General features: G+C 42.8%; 3 protein-coding genes across 4 annotated transcripts in view; 2 read left to right on the top strand and 1 right to left on the bottom strand.

The window, feature by feature from the left end:
• The window catches only part of LOC134677922 (uncharacterized), an 85,051-nt gene that overhangs the window by 9,682 nt on the left and 57,108 nt on the right, over nucleotides 1-18,261 (top strand). The window contains exons 3-6 of one of the 2 annotated variants that reach the window (XM_063536371.1): nucleotides 53-258; nucleotides 1,781-1,924; nucleotides 2,832-2,935; nucleotides 3,076-3,125. In XM_063536371.1, coding sequence (XP_063392441.1) covers nucleotides 53-258; nucleotides 1,781-1,924; nucleotides 2,832-2,918 — 437 coding nt within the window. In that variant the 3' untranslated portion in view covers nucleotides 2,919-2,935; nucleotides 3,076-3,125. Of the gene's footprint in view, nucleotides 1-52; nucleotides 259-1,780; nucleotides 1,925-2,831; nucleotides 2,936-3,075; nucleotides 3,126-18,261 lie in introns of those variants that run through there. The other variant, XM_063536379.1, reaches the window with a different exon arrangement.
• On the top strand, nucleotides 3,859-10,262 carry LOC134677827 (uncharacterized). Its single transcript, XM_063536257.1, has 5 exons — nucleotides 3,859-4,024; nucleotides 6,274-6,436; nucleotides 7,423-7,625; nucleotides 8,797-9,048; nucleotides 9,470-10,262. Exons 1-5 carry the CDS (start codon nucleotides 3,994-3,996, stop codon nucleotides 9,646-9,648), a joined length of 828 nt encoding a protein of 275 aa, XP_063392327.1. The 5' UTR covers nucleotides 3,859-3,993; the 3' UTR covers nucleotides 9,649-10,262.
• The window catches only part of LOC134677818 (fibril-forming collagen alpha chain-like), a 33,244-nt gene continuing 26,272 nt past the window's right edge, over nucleotides 11,290-18,261 (bottom strand). Inside the window, exons 16-27 of the mRNA XM_063536248.1 lie at nucleotides 18,053-18,214; nucleotides 17,513-17,710; nucleotides 17,146-17,290; nucleotides 16,381-16,775; nucleotides 15,920-16,189; nucleotides 15,596-15,811; nucleotides 15,161-15,449; nucleotides 14,109-14,294; nucleotides 13,705-13,926; nucleotides 13,058-13,230; nucleotides 12,503-12,724; nucleotides 11,290-11,672 (exon numbers count right to left, since the gene is read on the bottom strand). Coding sequence (XP_063392318.1) covers nucleotides 11,526-11,672; nucleotides 12,503-12,724; nucleotides 13,058-13,230; nucleotides 13,705-13,926; nucleotides 14,109-14,294; nucleotides 15,161-15,449; nucleotides 15,596-15,811; nucleotides 15,920-16,189; nucleotides 16,381-16,775; nucleotides 17,146-17,290; nucleotides 17,513-17,710; nucleotides 18,053-18,214 — 2,625 coding nt within the window. The 3' untranslated portion in view covers nucleotides 11,290-11,525. The remainder of the gene's footprint in view (nucleotides 11,673-12,502; nucleotides 12,725-13,057; nucleotides 13,231-13,704; nucleotides 13,927-14,108; nucleotides 14,295-15,160; nucleotides 15,450-15,595; nucleotides 15,812-15,919; nucleotides 16,190-16,380; nucleotides 16,776-17,145; nucleotides 17,291-17,512; nucleotides 17,711-18,052; nucleotides 18,215-18,261) is intronic.

Raw genomic sequence — 18,261 nt, 5'->3', positions numbered from 1 at the left:
GTTCTTTAAAAAAAATCAATCTCACTGACACGCGAGTTATGCGCATGTGCAGGTACATACCGTTGGGTCCCAGCATGCCTGAGCCAGCGCAGCATCCCGCCGGGCGCGCTGCGCGTGGGCACGGACGCGGACGGCGATGAGATCTACGCGGGGCGCGCGCCGCATGAGGGCGACATCCTACCCGCCAAGGTCATCCCCAGCAAGAACGCCTGCTACGTCGCACACAACGGGGAGGAAGTTCTGAAAGATCAGTTTGAGGTGATTAGGAACACAATTTTTTGTTTGGCAGTAGGTACCTACACGTCATATCCACATGTCGATATCAACAGTTCAACACTGGGTTTGTAAAAAATCAAACGAAGGTGCATTAACTGTCGTTGATATATAATACAACAAATTGTGTACAAATATATTCAATAATATTAATATCTCAAGAGGAAAATGAGGACTACGTTTTAAATATGAAAAAGCGATTTCGCGCGGATCCTCCACTTTAAGCTTAATGTAATGTAGAACTTTCATAATTCGGAGAAAAGGAGAGGCACACAGAAAATTGGTCTGTGGAGGGGCAGGAATTGGTTTTTTTTTACACTTTCCTTAACAAAACATTTTTAAGTATAAAACACTGCCCTGAATCGCTCTATACAATATTATAATAGGCTACATTCTACTAGTCAAATCAGCTTCTTTTTTAGAACTGTCAAAACGATTTGCTAATAAGGAATTTGTATGAAAACGAATATAGTGACGTCACAGTCAACTCACGTACTTTTTATGTTTCAATCCAAGTTATTAAATAGAAATTGTGCTTAAAATAACTAATGTCTATGTCGTAGTCAGATCGTATAATCCGCCGTATTACATTACGGCTAGCCGTTTTCAAAAACAGGGGCGTTTTGAAATGCGGCGGTTCGACGATTAGCCGGATTGTCACTGCGATACGTTCTTCAATAAGGCGGCCCACGTTTAGCCGCATCGTACATTGTAGAGTGACCAGTTCTTTCGGTCGCCTACGTAACCGGAGTTTGACAATGTTTGCGATTTAATTTATTTCTACCATGGTCCCACCGCACTACATGTGTTTCTTTTCCAAAACATTTCCTTCACAACTTAAATAGGCGGAGCCCCGCAAGCGGGGCTCCTATTTCTGGGCGGTTTGCCCTTCGGGCATCTGAAGTTACCTAACGAACCTAACCTAATTACCTACCTACGCTTTTTTCCCCAAAGTGTAATGTTTTCACGGACGTCTCACTTAATCAATAGGTAGGTAGGTTAGGTTCGTTAGGTAGCTTCAGATGCCCGAAGGGCAAACCGCTCAGAAATAGGAGCCCCGCGAAGCGGGGCTCCGTCTAGTTAAGTTGCGAAGGAAATTTTTTTTTGAAAAGAAACAGTCCGACAAACTCCAGATTTGATGGACACCCCAGCGTTTGTCAGGCAGCGCCACGAGTGTTAAAAATGGGAACTAAAAACTGTCAAAGCGGCGGCTAATGACTCGCTGTATTACATTACGGCTAGCCTTGTTGAAGAACGTATGGCGCCGAATACATTCCGGCGGATTCTCATTCAGCCGCATTCAATACGGCTAATCGTTAAACCGCCGCATTTCAAAACGCCCCTGTTTTTGAAAACGGCTAGCCGTAATGTAATACGGCGGATTATACGATCCGACTGCGACATCTATATTTTTCTAATAATTATCTGGTGCTTTATTTCGTGCACGGTGTGAAATCATTTATTTTAAGTAGAGGAAACATCCCTATTATTGTGGTTTGTGTGACAGGTGCTGGTGCCAGCGATGTTCTCGTGGCAGTTCTCCACGAACGGCGCGGTGCCACCCGGCGCGGTGGAGGCGGGCGTCACCGCCGACGGCGAGAAGCTGTACTTCGGCCGCGTCACACACGACGGCTGCGTCACTCCCGGCAAGGTGAGTGATGGGTGAGGGTTCCAGGGTTCCAGAAGACGAACGGTGCAGTAGAGGCGGGCGTCACCGCTGATGGCGGGAAGCAACTCAATACTACGGCTGCGGGCTGCGTTACACACGATGGCTGTGTGTCACTCCCGGCTAGGTGAGTGTTTCATGAGGGCCCCAGAAGACGAACGGCGCAGTGGACGCGGGCGTCACCGCTGATGGCGGGAAGCTATACTACTGCTGCGTTCTGCGTTAACACAGAACGGCTGTGTCACTCCCGGCACCCGTCTGCTGTCAAAAAAGTGGTAGAGAACTACTGGTAAAAGACTGGTAGAGTATGCCTTATGGCAAAGTCCGCCTTTTGTACTGTAATTATTTTCTTTTGTGCAATAAAGATTAAATAAATAAATATAAACATAACATAAAATGTAACAAGGGGTCATCCATTAATTACGTCACACGTTTAGGGGGAGGGAGGGGGTCAAGGAAATGTGACATATTGTGACATGGGGGAGGGGGGAGACACAAACTTTGTGACGTCACTTTAACTTCATCAGTAACCGAAAATTTATTTAAATAATTTTATTCGCTGTACATTTAAATAACAAGTTTTTAAAACGATAATCGTTTTTATTCGTTTAATTTTCTTTCCTAAGCAGTTTTGGGTTATAAAATTACTAATATTTATATCGTCAAAAATATTTTGATAAAATATTAATAATACTAAGTACTTACTTAACTCGATTTGGCGATTTCATAGAAAAAATGTGACGTCACACTAGGGGGGAGGGGTTTGCCAAATGTGACCAAGTGTGACAAGGAGGGGTCAAAAAACCTAGAAATTCGTGTGACGTAATTAATGGATGACCCCCAAATGGCAGAAATATGTCGAAACTTTAATCTTTTACAATATATTTTCCAGATTCACCCCAGCCACGAGACGTGCTACTACCCGTTCGACGGGGAAGAGAGGAGCTCGGCCGAGTACGAGGTGCTCGTGCTCATGTAGATTTAGTCAATACATATGTGACGTTCCACGGCAAAAGGTACCTTATGGGGTTGCCGCTTACATCGCATAGCGCCGCAATAATATTGGAGCGGCGTTAATAATAGCGTAAGAGCCAACCGCCATAAGGTACCTTTACCCGTGGGACGTCACATATTAGGGATCTACGTACAGCCTTGGATAATTCCAAAGATACACAAATATTTAGTTAAAAAATAAAGTTTTTTATTTTTTTGTGATCGGCTACAGAATTGTCGAAAGTAATAATACGTAAATGAACTTGCCATTTTAGTTGTTTATAATTATAATTATCCCCAGTGATATTTAAATTATTGTAAATTAAACGAGATCTATGTCGTTAATGTTATACTCGTAAGTGTTATAACTAAATAATAACATCCAACAATTTTTAAATGTGTTATTTATTTGCTGGTTATGATTCCATTAATTGTTTGTGTTGTATTAGACGTGTAACCCCCCAGCTAAATGTAGAGGTATGCCATGCACTAAGTAGATGCATAGTTTCCGAGATATAATCGAAAAATCGAAAAATGTGACCTTCTTACCCCCGCTCCCTCCCGGCTCAAGGGCTACGGCCGGGTACTTTCGATATGTTCACCTCCTAAATAACTATAGTCCAAACAAGGTTACAGAGTAAAAAATTGTGTTCTAAGCATTTCCCTCTACATCTTTTTTGAGCATTCGTTTTCTGACCTAAAAACTAATTGGATTTAGAAAAAAGGCAAGGTCAAATGGTTACAATGAGAGAGCGACTCATTTCGACATCCCTCACCCGGGCATATCGCTTGTGTACATTGGCGCAAGATATATGAAATACATCAATAATAAATCCATGACAGATGTTTAACTTTGAATGCCACTCCTGGCACTGACCGTGACAGAGTATGGAGATGAGAGCGCGGCTTATCTCACTTCCCAGCGGGCAAGCGACCGCGCCGCTCGCTCCAACCACACGGCCTTTGGTCACAACGGTCACAAGTCACAACACAACGCCAGGCGCGCCAAACAAAAACTTAAGAAATCAACTGTTTTTAACACGGAAGTGCAACTATCGACCATGAAGGTTCTGCTGTGCTTTGTGGCTATCCGTAAGTATTTTTGTTTATTTATTTATTATGGTGTATTTTTCCTTTTATTAGGTATAGAGTAAAATTCTGATTACCTACCATTTTAAGCTCTACGATGCTGAACTAAGCAAATGATGTTGATTATTTGTACTTAATCAAAATAAAAATTATATTTACTTATAGAGGTATTAAGGAAAGTACCTATCTAATAATTTAATATTGTTTATACAGTGTACGATTTACGAGAAAATATAATGATTGAGAAATACAGAAAATTGTGGAAAGTAGAGTCATCAAAACGTTATGGGCGTAAATCTGTAGTAGTTAGGATCAAATCTATATATGTGGGATATATCTAACCACACATGGAAGTCTGCTGTATGCAGCCTATAACCACCGCGGTTACGCAGTTGTATAACGCAATCACGGTAAACAAACGCCTATTGAATTAAAACTGTAAGCCTTTGACTAGCAAGAACTAGGAGGGCTTCTGTACGTATCTTCAACGTGATTCTAACGACGATTCAAGCTAAATAATACAAACTATTAAACTCTTCTAGATCTAAGTCATCTAGGAAGGTAAATGTCTTACTTAAACCTTTGAAACTATGTATCTATGGAATAATACACTCGTAAATTGCACGTAAAAACTCTACTAGGTACTCAAAATTCTTCACATAATAAATGCCGCTTAGGTATTTTCTGTGAATTCACGGTTCTACGGGTGTTTAATAATTCATTCGATGTGTGTTGACAACACATACTTACTTAGTAATTTTCTAGGTCAGTAATACATGCAGGTGAACAACTTGCCGGCATTACTGATAGTGATGTATTTTCTTAGCTTATCACCGTACGCGATTTTAATCATATTCTTCTTACAATATACAATGTATATTGGTAGATCTTAAATAAAAAAACCATTATACTTATATAAGAATATGGTGAATATTCATCACACAGGGCAGTGTGTAAAGTTTAAAAATATTAAATACGTAAAGTACAAGAGCCACTTGAGACAGAATATTTTGTTAAATACATATCTCTCATGAAAATGGAGCATCAACCTACCCAACAAGATTAGATTAGGTATTACATGCCATATGTTTCGACTTAACAGTGAGCCGGCGTTGCACACATTTATTATACGAGTATCGAGAGTAAACAAGATTAATATAATTAACGCAATAACGGTTTTTTCGTATAAAATCTCCTTAACGGAGGAAGATAAGTTATATTTATAACTTATGCCATTAGGGCCAAAGATAACGAATTGATACGACATTCATCAAAATCTGATTAGTAGTTTTGACGCTACGATGAGACATACGACTAATTCTAATTGGATAGAATAGGACATTTGCCCATTTCGAATTATTATAGCTTAAAATATTAAATACATAGGTTATTAGATAAATAGTCTTATTTTTATCTTGTAACTAACGAAAAAAGCACAATGTTAAATCCTAAGAACAAGGAAAATAGGAACTTAGTTTGACCTTTGCTCCTTCCTCTTAGGTTAGTATCCGCGCAATTAAGTGGTTCTGTACCTAGATACTTATCTCATAGACATGCTCGAGTAAGGAAATTGCTTATTAGTTATATGTGTACCTTAAGGAATTATACTGTTCGCGTTCAGTACCTAACTAGAGCATGAATAAGTTGATGTTATCTTTCGTTAGAAAGTGAACCTACCTACCACTACAGCTGCTATCAACCTACATAATAATAAGTATAATAATGTAACGACGATAATAATTCTGTAAAATTGACATTAACACCAGCTGCGAAAATCAAAACTACGTATAACTTCTGCTTACATACACACAGTACACACTTCCCCGACTCCTACTCCAGGTGCAGAGTCTTTGACATCTTACAATTTTAGTTAAGTGTCTCTACTGGAAAAGATCCGAATGAAAGAGTAATTCTTACAATTCACGAGAACTTATTCCAGCTTACTATCAGATGAGAGGTTATTAAAATTGTTATTAAAATTATCAGATGAGAGGTTCATCATTATTAGCTATGAAAAGTAGATATAATAATGGGCAGATATATTGATGTTATGGCCATATATTAGGGAGTCAGACATTTAGTTTCCCAGAAGGTATTTACAGACTTGGTCAGGTTCATTTGTGTCGGGCATTGAATGGTTAATTTGGCGGTTGGATTCCTCAGTCGTCAGTAACTAATCGTCAAAGAAGTCGGGACCGTCGTGAGGTAGAATTGCACAATGGTACTTATACACCTGATTGTTTGTGTTGCAGTGGTGGGCTTGGCGCGAGCAGATATGGGCGGCGAGTGCGACCTGGCCATGTTCTACTTGGAGCTGGGCTGCACGGCGGCACCGCGGGCCAACGACGCCGCTGGATGCCCGCAAGCGTTCACCTGCCCCGATCTACATCCAGATCCCACCAAGTGCTACTACAGGTACGTTACCTGACCATGCCAGCTTTGTCCCGGCGAGCTCGGCTGCTCACAAGCCTAGCCCTACGCCAGGGTAATTTCTTGTCAGTTGTCCTGTTAACTCGCTCCATTTGTTTGACTAAGCCAGGATTTGGACTATCTGCGCTACGTTCGTTCTTGAACTACTGGTAAAGTTGGAAATAATAAAAACAGTATTAATTGATGAATACAATTTATCCGCTTTTAGTTCACCAAAAAGGTGAGGACCTTAAGGTGAGGCTCTGCCATCTGAACGGGACTACCTTAACCTACTAATTAGTGTCTGCCACCCAACTGTATGAGCTGTGTTATTTGATATTTTCTTTGTACCTAGCCGGACACTATGTCGTATGTATGCCTAGCCGGATCTACATAGTCAGTTTTTGTATGGTAACCATGACCAAATCTCATTAATAAAACATGCAAATTCGCGATCAAAGGCAGGGTCATCAAAATTTTAATGAATCTATTGAACCGGACGGCATTGACAATGACGTCTACTTTTTGCACCCACAGCCGCGACCTCCGTGACTTTCCGAGAAATTTCTGCAGCGGTGTGTATTGGCCAATAATATTATGTTCAAAGAGCAAACATCAAGTGACCTCTTGACATAATAATTGGGAAATACGAAGGCCTTGGTTGCATTGAGATTAAATAAATGATGTCTTGCAATGATACAAATATTAGCAATACATATTTGCAATAAATAATTAATAATTACTATTTATTACCGATCGTTTTTTGTTTTAATTCGATTTATCATGTGTCATGTCATGTGTTATGGAACAAGAACATAACTTAACAGCTACGATATACTTAGTGAATATTTAGTTTCAATAGTACAGCGTTTATTAACGCCAATTTCCCAATAAAATGCATGTTTACGAGGAGACAGTTGATTTCTTAGTCATGCGAAGAAGTCGCTTCTCGCAGTACAAAACGATGTAATTTTTTTAAATTGTATTTTCAGAGGTGTGGCATATTCCAACAACGACGTGCTGCCCCAGAACCTGATAAAGAACCCGTGCTCGCAGCGCTGCACGTGCCAGGTCTCGGACGAGCCACGTTTCGAGTGCGCGGCCGTCGACTGCGTCGAGAGCTTCGACTCCGACCTGCAGCAGTGCGTGGCCACCTTCGAGCTGGACTCCTGCTGCAGTGTGGGCAACGTGTGCGGTAAGAAAATACCTATCTTATCTTATCTTATCTTATTGTTTTCGGGGGCCCCTGCGGATACACTTCGACCCATAGGGATCTTTGTAGAAAGAAAATACCTAACACATAATTGACATAATATATACGCTTAAAAGTTCTAAAAGACCCACAAGACACAATCACAAACGTTGTTACCCACCTTAATCTGCTGACTGAATTAGTGTGAACTGTTAAGACTAGAACCTAAGTAAAGTCTAGGCGTTCGAAACAAGTCGTCTACGTCTAACGTTAGGTATCTCATTAGCACGTTAGTCTAGTTTCATTTACGTCACTTGAATACCGTAGCACCGTAGCTGTACAACTTAAAAAGTCAAATTTAATTTAAGAGGGACGGGTAGTCTACCTCGCGGGCTAGATACTGTCGCTCCAATCATGTGCTAGCCCGGCAGCAATTCGATTCTAGACTTTTTGGACAAAACATCGGTTTTATTAACCATCGATCTCATCGTATGGCAGTGGACATAATAGATATTCTGTGACTATTTAGACTCTTTAGAGGTAGCAATTTAGTACTACCTATTCTGTAACAATTCAGAATTTTAATCAATCTAAATACAATACTTACTCGTGCTACTCGTACTTAACGGCAATTGATACGCCACCCACGAAACAATGGCTTCCTAAACCGCTGCCGTAACGCCATTACTGCACCTTGATGTGTTGTTCAATGTGTGCAATAAATTATATCAGCCGTCCTAGAACTTCGTCATATAGATATTCCCGTTATGCTTAATTATACATTATCAAGGGCAGATGATAAGCACAAACAATAAACAAAACAAAAACAAGACAAACCCGCATAGCCTGAAATAGACGTACGCACTCTTTAGTTTAATGGCTCGCTCGACCTATGCGAGTTATGCTAACTATATGCAATATGCATACCTAATGTATTTTTTGTGACTTAGGTGTATGTGATAGCGTCAGGATATTGACAAGTCATCTATCACAATATTTGACCAATGTTTGACGTCCTGATGTTGAACGCGAAGAGTGACTGACAGACTAGCGGGTGCGCTTAGCCAGTTGTTGAAGATGGATTATTGTATAAAACTATTATGCCTATATTTTGTTCATTTAAGCAACTGAAAATTAGAAATAAACGTAAATTTACTTACCCTATTTCCAATAGGTAAAGACGCCATCGCCAAGCTAGCGACCTGCGAGATCGACGGCAAGACGTATCGCGAGGGAGAGTCCTTCGAGCCGAAGGACTCGATGAAGAGCTGCGTTTGCACGCCTCAGTGGAACGCGACCGTCAGCCCCGCGTACTGCCGCGACATCAACTGCGGCGTTGAGATACACTATCAGAAGAATCTTCTGGATAATTGCGCTCCGATCTTCTTCAAAAACTCACGCAGTTGCCCAATCGGTTTCAAATGCCGTGAGTGTTCTTTTTTTTGTTTTTCTGTGAAAAATAGATCTATCGTTAAAACTTGAACGACTCAGACTAATGTGAAAAAATAGGATGCGTAATCATGTATTAAAAAAAATTGACAACCAAATTCTACGTAGTCCAATTTTCATGTTTGAATATGCTTTTCGTATAGTAGATACCTACGTGTTTGTGAATCTTTTCAGGTTACATCAAGGTAACCTGAAAGCCTAGGCAAGATGCCAATCGTTTGCGCCATGTGGCCATAGCGAACGAAACTAAATGTCTTTATATCGTGATTGACTGATTGATTACCGATACATGAGACATTACCGTTTCGTTCGCTACGGCGCATAGCCGCATACGATTGGCTAGGCTTTCAGGATCGCTATTATTATCACAAATTATTGACTGTTACTATGTGTTCCAGCGGCATCGGACACTAAAGTGGTCCGCGGCCTAAACCTGAAGGCGGTGAGCGCGCAGTGCCAGTTCGGAAACGAGACGCTCTCCGTCGGCGACGAGGTGACGGTGGATGAGAAGTGCACGCGCTGCGCCTGTGAGGTGCCTCCCTTCGCCTCTTGCACCCAGCAAAGCACCTGTAGCTAAACATTCAACACGACTTACCGAATGTGCATCCTCTAATGAAAACCGAAGACTGCCCGCTGACGAGGTGAAAGACAACAACTAAACTCGTCCTATATGCAGCAGAGTACAGATGCAAAGAGACGACACCAGCGAAATGCGCATCATCTTAAGTATTATCTTGACTCGCTACGGTGACGATAACTGCACGCGTGCGACGTGTTGTCTTTTGTGTTTAACAGCACCAAGTGAAGTGCGTATAAAGTCGTCAACCTTAAGATCATAATAATATGCTGACCAAGTCAGGGGACGGCAAATTTTAGAAAGATCCCATTGTAGTAAGAATCATAAGTTTCAAGAGTTCCAGAGATATGTCAATATTGATTTGATGACTTTAAATATTATTTCTTTAAATGATTAGGGATTGAGGAATCTCAAAAAAATACAATTTTGTACATATGTGTCTCAGGATTATATCCGCCTTTTCGACGGTCGATTTCTGCTGAAACGGACGGAGAGTAAATAACATTTTATCCCTGTCCCTCAGCGGTCGGCAACCTTTTAGCAGGCAAGGGCCACATAGTAGTTAACGGAGGTGACGCGGGCCGTACTTATTTAACATTTACTGACGATACATGACTTTATGAGACATTGTCGTTTGTCACTATTACATACAAAATAGCTAAGTCGGCACTCGAGCCGCAAGTGGCGGGTTCACGAGCCGCATGCGGCCCGCGGGCCGCAGGTTGCCGACCGCTGCAGTCTAAGCAGTTAGATAGCATAAAGTGTTTGAAGTAAAGGTAGAAGTTAAAAAACCCTTCAAGGCCATATATTACTTAATTACCTACTGCTTTTAGTACTGGTATTATTGTAATATTCAAGATTATTGATTTTACAACTTAATTCATTCATATTTAGGAATGGGATATAAAAAAAAATTATATAGGAATAGGAATACATTGTGGCCTTAAAAAACAAGGTGATAATACTGACAGTATTTATTGCATATTCTTTAAAATTGCACTTAATAATATCACTTTTGCCTTATAAAATATCGAAGACATATTTACAATTTATCTATGTACACAGTCTTATAAAAACCTTTGTAAATACTTAATTTAATTTTAGATCATTGTGACGACTTGATTTTTTTAAGTACTTAATTATTAAAATAAATGCTATTATAACTACTTACCTAAATTATACGAATTACATATGGTAACTTAGGTTTTTAGGTAAAGAACTATAAAAAAGGAATAAAAAATTTACCTAATAACTAATTATTTGTATTAATTGGTTGAAATATGCTAATAACTACCTACTAAGTACTAGTAAATAAAACTAAATATTATTTCATTTTATCACATTCTACTGAGAGAATGTAGGATAACTAGAATAAGTAATACAAATCTTTGGCACGGTTAACTTTGTAATACCTAAATACAGTAGGTACGAAATGATTAATATTTCTAATTGAGTATATAATTCAGCATTACAATACCCGCGTATCAGACTGGGCCCGCAGTTCAATTATCCTTGACACATTTTCTATCTCCTGCCAGTGCGATGCAATACAATCAAAGGAAGTATGGGTTGTAATTAGTTAATTAATGACGACCGTCAACTTTTCAGTAGTTCTTTAGTTGGCAGTTATGATGTGTAAAGTTTAATAAGATAAATTCGTGCATAATAAGCTGTCAATTACGTGATAACTTAGTTTGTCAAAAGTTGGCGTTTATCAATCAAGTTGTGACCACAATCATTATGGCGCTGTACTGCACAGATTTCAGATGCCTAACCAGAAGGCCCGATGTGTCTTATACTTAACACCTCTTCTACTACCTATCAATGAAAAATTGAAAATTTTACGGTCTTCGTAATTTCGAGTAGCATCTTCATCGCTACGTGAAGCAGGCTAAGCCGAGTTCGACGCGGAAGGCCTGCTGGCCGCGGCCCAGGTCGCGCACCGCCACGTCCAGCAGCGGTAGCCGCCCGGACTTGTCTGTTGAGTACTCCACGATAGTCTTCGCCCATTCTTGCGACTTGTACTGTAAATACACGTTGAATTATACTATAGACTATAGTTACTTATTTTATTAACTATAGTTGAACTTGACTCCATTAAGGTCCTGTACACAATGGGCCAGCGTGGGCCAGTCTGGGGGACGCATTTATGCGTTAGAGGGAGCAAGTGATATTGCTATCTCATTCTACCGCATGGCTGCGTCCCTTGGACTGGCCGGCGCTGGCCCATTGTGTACAGGGGCCTTTAGCAGTAGCTAAATTATTATTTACCTAAGCCTGATGGGGCCTACCCGAGAAGACAATCCTTGATAAAAAACGAAAACAATTGAAACATGACTAATGTAATGTATGTATGGAAATAGTTACGTGACTTTTTGTAGCATCTGTCATTATGGTAGGTACATTTTTACTTTTTCCAATTTCGTACCTTGTCATTGTCGCAGTGACAATGGTATGAGGTTTCAAGCGACTTTCATATTGATTATCAGTGTGACAAAGTACGAAATGGGTCGGAAATTTAATTTTTTGACTGTACCTACCTCATTTCAATGCACATCGGGGATACATAACAGCACCACACAAAAAATGTCCAATGTTTCGATGTGATTCTTGCAAGCAGCTTGCGACCGCAGCGATAGTGGTGCGTCTCGGGGTTGTAGTACCGACGGTGTTATTTATGTTCATGGTAAACTCACCTGGCAGTCATCCAGCACTGCCGAGTACCGCAGGCGGTTGTTGGCGCGGGGCAGAATCTCGGCATCGTTGTAGGCGAGCAGCTTCAGCCCGCGGCGGTGATGGTGCGCCTCGGGGTCGTAGTAGCCGACAGTGTTATTCATACTCGTGGTAAACTCACCTGGCAGTCATCCAGCACTGCCGAGTACCGCAGGCGGTTGTTGGCGCGGGGCAGAATCTCGGCATCGTTGTAGGCGAGCAGCTTCAGCCCGCGGCGGTGATGGTGCGCCTCGGGGTCGTAGTAGCCGACAGTGTTGCGGCAGTGCAGCGTTACGTTCTGCGCGGCGCGGCCAGACAGTAGCTGCAGGTATGTCAGCTGACTGTGGTCCGCCTTGTAATTTATCTGAAATAACAATAAAATGGCATTTATTTATGAAAATATGTAAATGGTTGTTAAATTTGAGGACGCATAGGTACCTACTTAAACCGAGACAGGATAGGTACACCGAGCAAGCCGCAAGCGACCAACTTAAAGGGTCCATTTTATAAGGCTACTTAGAGTCCGTCAAGCTAATTCTGCACCGACTTTGCAGCGCAAAATTATGCGTACACGTACGCGCACAAACAAATATTATCGGTCCGAGATCTGAAGGGGGGCTCCGTTAAGTAATACTTTGTGAGAGAAGATACAATGAAACAACTAAGGCAAAAATCTACACAACTTTCGAGCACTCACAGTGAAGCCGTCTTCTAGCTCGCTGAGCCAGACCTCCTTCTCCTTGCCCTTGTAGGAGATGTCCTTGGACTCCATCGGCTTGGGGTAGATGCAGCTGCTGCCCGTGTCCATGTCGCAGTGCACCAGGATGGCGTCGTTGATGTCGCCGCCGTTCGGGTCGATCCAGTACTGACCTGGAATGTAATCAATAAATTGTTAACAACCGATACGAGTACCTACTGCTCATAAGTCATAATCTGGCTATATCCATAATTATAGGTAATGGCATTGGTTATTTTAGTCATCTAAAGTTATAGGTATTGGCATTGGTTACGACGTTTAGATACTAAGAGTGATGATGATTTTAACCATAAGTAAAAAAAGTCATACGCAAGCGTGAAAAAGCTTCAGAATGGCTTCAGACCGTTCAAATTGTCATAGAGATTAACTTATAGTTATTACATGTGTATTACACGCGAGCGTTCCCTCAGGATTTTCCTAAAACAAGTTTCTCACTACTGCATTCCACTTTACCTCCCGAAGAACCTTTGCCCTAGTCATCCCAAAATAACGATAATTCATTGTCTACCATCGGCATGTTAATAGGTACAATTATTTGAGACTCTTATTTTATCTACAGAGAAAGCAACTCCTTAGTTTCAACGCACCACTCTTAAATCCGGGGTGTTGATATTTAATGTCCCCACATGTCTTGCCGGGCGCGTCTTGCGAGCCGTCTGGCCTCAGGAATTTGTCCAAGGACACCTTCAGACGTTCGTACGCCTTAGTCACTATTTCTTTGCGCTCTGCGGCCGTCATGTCGTCCTTGAAGAAACGCGATGGCAGCAAGTTGGGATCGTCGTTAAGTGGGTCGGGGCCTTTAATTGAACCTGGAAATTAGGAATTATTTAATAGTATTAAGGCTAACTAATAGTAGGTAATGGTGATATTAATTGGTTGAAATGCAGATCTACGGATGGTTAAATTTTATTCCTTATCACAAGAAGCTCATTTGCTTTAACTCAAGAGGATTAGGGTAAAGTTGACCCACACATAATAATATGACACGTACCTTGTTGCATCATTGCAGCAAGAGCAGCAGCGTCGTAAGCCAGGCCTTCGCCGGCGGGTCCGGGAGGGCCCGGCGGCCCGGCCGGTCCAGGAGGGCCGTGGCGTCCGGGTTCGCCCGCGGGGCCTCGGCCTCCGGGCGGGCCCGCCGGTCCCTGAGGGCCAGGAGCACCGTCGCGCCCGGGAGTACCTATATTTAAATATTAGTTATACTGGGTCAAGCAAATCTTGTCAGTAGCAAACGGCGGCAAATTTGAAAAATCGCGGGTTAGCAACACTGTGTTCGAATAATTCGAAAATCGTGTGTCATCTGTGTTTTATCTGTGGAATGTGGACCGCGAATGACAGCCTTCATCTTTGTTTACATTCTGAATTGATTATATTTCAAGAGATATTTCTGCTGTTAAATACCAATATATTAAATAAGATTATGGTTAATCAAAGGTAAGGTGCCTACAATGCCTACAGTGCCAACTGAGAAATCTAATAAAATATTGAAATCCAGTAGGACATCTACCTGCTGAAACAATGTTTTTATTCATATATTCTTGTTTAACGGCATAATCCACTTTTAATTTTATATTGAAATCTTCAAATTAGTTAATATTTTTATCAACATCACACACCGCTTTTAAATTGTCCGTCCATACGTATTAATAACAATTTCAAACATTTTCAATAGAGAATCCGCGAGTGACAATTTGAATTGACGTACGTGACAAGGCGCGCTCAGCGGAAAAAAAAGTTTTGGTTCGATGTACCTACATTGTACATTGCTGCTTTTCTTAGCGCAATACTACTCTTTGAGTGTTGCTTTACATTGCTACTGACAAGATTTGCTTGACGCACTGTAGTTAAGTACCTACTTGCAAATATCTATGGGCCAATAATTGCCTGAAAATAAATATTTTCATTTCATTTCAAATATGAATAAGTAATAACCATCTGAACTTCAGTGGGAGTGAAAATAATTTTCTTTCAATTTTACCCTATGGTGCCGTATAATAATAATGAGCAAAAGATGTAAAAATTTAGGAAGCGTTCGACCGTTAATACCTCTAGGGCCAGAGTCGCCGTCTTTTCCTGGCGGTCCCGTCGGTCCAGGCAGGCCTCGTTCTCCCACGCGTCCCGGCGCACCGACCATTCCCGGCAGGCCTGGCAGGCCGGCGTGCCCCTTGGCCCCATCTAACCCAGCTTCGCCCCTCTCTCCTTTAGCGCCGTCGAGGCCAGGAGCTCCCTGCTTGCCGGCTGGCCCTCGGGGCCCGTCCACGCCGGCGGGACCAGCTTCGCCGCGTTGTCCGCGTTCACCCGCCGGACCCGGAGGCCCTGCTTGTCCCGGAGGACCCTAAAATTAAAACCTAAAGGTGATGTATCTGAAAACCCTCAGCATGTGGCATTCGAGCCGTCTTTGGAATGAATGAAACGTTACTTAAATATGAATGCATGTAAAATTTATGGAAACCAATATAAAAACTAGTGTTACTTATTTACCTGCAATCCAGGTGTACCGGGAGGTCCAGAAATACCCGGTTGCCCGGCCGGCCCCTTGTCTCCAGGCCTGCCAGGGATGCCCGGTTGCCCCAGCTTCCCGGCACGTCCCTCCGGCCCTTGCTCTCCCATGGGACCGGGTGGGCCTTGCAGTCCTGGAGCCCCTATTGGACCTGGAGCACCGTCAGCACCTGGTTTGCCCGGGGTTCCGCTTTCACCCTATTTAAATATATTTTATTAATTTATTTAAAAGATTATACAAACCAAAAAAAACATTAAGAATCAAAAACCACAAAAGAAAGAAAAACAATCGATATCTTGTAATACCTGCGCTCCGCGTAATCCTTGAGGTCCAGGCTGTCCTGCCATCCCCGGCAAGCCACTTGGTCCCCTCTCTCCAGGCGGTCCCGCAGATCCCGCGGGGCCCTGCGGTCCGGTCTCGCCCTCGCTGCCTCTCTCGCCTTTGACGCCCTCTGGACCCTGAGGACCCGTGAGCCCTTGGGGCCCCGGGGCGCCTGGTCTGCCAGAATCTCCGGTTGCTCCTTTTGGTCCAGCAAGACCGGGTGTTCCCGCCGGTCCAGGGCTTCCTTGTGGACCCTATGAATAAAACACGATTTATATTATAATTTTTACTTATGTAGGTAGTAGATAATATAATTGATGCTTATCACCCAGAAATAACGTATAAAAAAATATATTTTACAGATAGGTTTTACTGACTAGAGAGCCAAAAAAATATCTCATGGAGCTTATTAGATCGGTAACTACATAATATCATCTATTCTCACCTGCGGTCCAAGGTCACCGGGTCTTCCCGGCAGACCAGGATGTCCTGATTCTCCTTTAAGGCCATGCTCTCCTCGTGACCCCTTAGCACCCGCTAAGCCCGGAACGCCTCGCAGGCCGGGTTCTCCAGCAATGCCTGGGCTGCCAGGAGCGCCTTGTTGGCCCTTGGGTCCGCTGTAGCCCCTGTCGCCCTTGATGCCGGGCATGCCCGTGAGGCCGGGCGAGCCGGGCAAGCCTTGCGCGCCCTGCAGGCCGGGCTGCCCGCGCTCGCCGGGCGAGCCGTTGGCGCCGGCTTCACCGGGTGTGCCGGGCGCACCGGGCTCGCCTCTCTCGGCTGGCTCGCCAGGGGGCCCGGCCGGGCCCACAGGTCCTTGAGGACCTTGTTCTCCTTGACGTCCTACAATTAAAGCAAAGGAGAGTTTTCTAGGAAAAAAATGTAACTAAAAAATGCAGCAGTAATAATACTAATAATACTGGATGAATGGTGGTGGATTTTATCCTTAACATTTAGAAAGACTAAAGCTATGGTTATTATTCTCTCTTCTCCTTCTTCTCTCGGTGAATTTATTCCTATTTTCAGAGCCACGTCTCTTATACTATGGATCTTAAGGACACAACGACCCATTTTAATCTTGCAAAGGCCCCGAAAAGCCTGTCGCCAAAAAATAAGCTAGGACTGGGGAAGAAGAAGGACCATGGTCACAGTGCAATAGTAAAATCTTGTTGTGAAGATGTAACAGAAATGACATAAGTTGATGTTTACTCACCAGTAGGTCCATCATTACCCGCGGGGCCCGGTGAACCGCGTTCGCCTTTTTCTCCTGAGGCTCCAGTGGGTCCTCTTGGTCCCGGTAAACCCAAAGCTCCGGGGTGTCCTTGTTGACCTTTGCTGCCTCTCGGACCTTCCGGACCCTTGTATACAATATTTATAACGTTAAATTTCTTCATGAGTAATCTACTATAATAAATGATTGGATATTTAGCTCATAAATAATAAGTAAAATAAATAAATATTTGGTGAAAATCTTACACAAATCGATCTAGTTCCTAAGTAAGCGAATATATATGTATACATACCTACATAAATAAAGCGACAAATAGTTAAATAAGTATACTAATAAATCTAATAATTACCGCAGGACCATCAGGTCCCTGCGATCCCACGTCGCCCTTCTCGCCGGGCGCGCCCGCCGGTCCCGGGAGCCCGCGGTCGCCGTTGAAGCCTCGCTCGCCCCGCGGCCCAGCCGGCCCCGGTGGGCCCGCTGGCCCCGCTACGCCGGGCTCGCCGTCTTTGCCCGATGATCCGGGTAATCCGGCAGCTCCCGGCATACCCTTAAATTATAGAGATTATTTCATACTGAACAGGGCATTTGACTGACTAATCAAATCAGTAAAATTTCTTTTTACGAAATGTCTAAATGATCAGCCACTATGGAATATATGTAGAACAGAACAAGTGGCGTCATGGTCAAGTTACATGTTCTTTGTAGTTCTTTCCGATCTATTAGATAAAAATCGTGTCAAACAATAACTGCGGGCTATGTTTTTCTAATAATTTTCTGGTGCTTTATGTCGTGCATGGTAGGAAATAATTTGAAAATTTAAACACAGTCAAAATGCCTATTTCAATGTGATTTACTTATAGCTAAGGTGTGTACAGTAACTAAAACGTACAGGGAAGCCTGTTGGTCCCGCAGGCCCAGCCGGTCCTCTTTCACCAGCGGGTCCCGGGAGACCCTGTGCGCCCTGGATGCCAGGACTACCGTCCCGTCCTGCATCACCCTTCCGGCCTTCAGGACCAGGCTGGCCCATCTCTCCATCTTTTCCGGGCTCGCCCTAAAAAAAAGGTTAAATTTACTGTCTCGGTATGTTTAATCGGTCTC

Source organism: Cydia fagiglandana, chromosome 2 (assembly GCF_963556715.1).
Source record: "Cydia fagiglandana chromosome 2, ilCydFagi1.1, whole genome shotgun sequence".
Classification (NCBI taxonomy): Eukaryota; Metazoa; Arthropoda; class Insecta; order Lepidoptera; family Tortricidae; genus Cydia; species Cydia fagiglandana.
This window is presented reverse-complemented; position numbering and strand designations above follow the sequence as displayed.

Excerpts from the sequence above, each read along its gene's own strand:
- LOC134677827 (XM_063536257.1), top strand. The coding sequence starts at position 3,994 with ATGAAGGTTCTGCTGTGCTTTGTGGCTATCC. Across the intron at positions 6,437-7,422 it reads CCCACCAAGTGCTACTACAG|AGGTGTGGCATATTCCAACA; the intron begins GTACGTTACCTG and ends TTGTATTTTCAG. Across the intron at positions 9,049-9,469 it reads CCCAATCGGTTTCAAATGCC|CGGCATCGGACACTAAAGTG; the intron begins GTGAGTGTTCTT and ends TATGTGTTCCAG.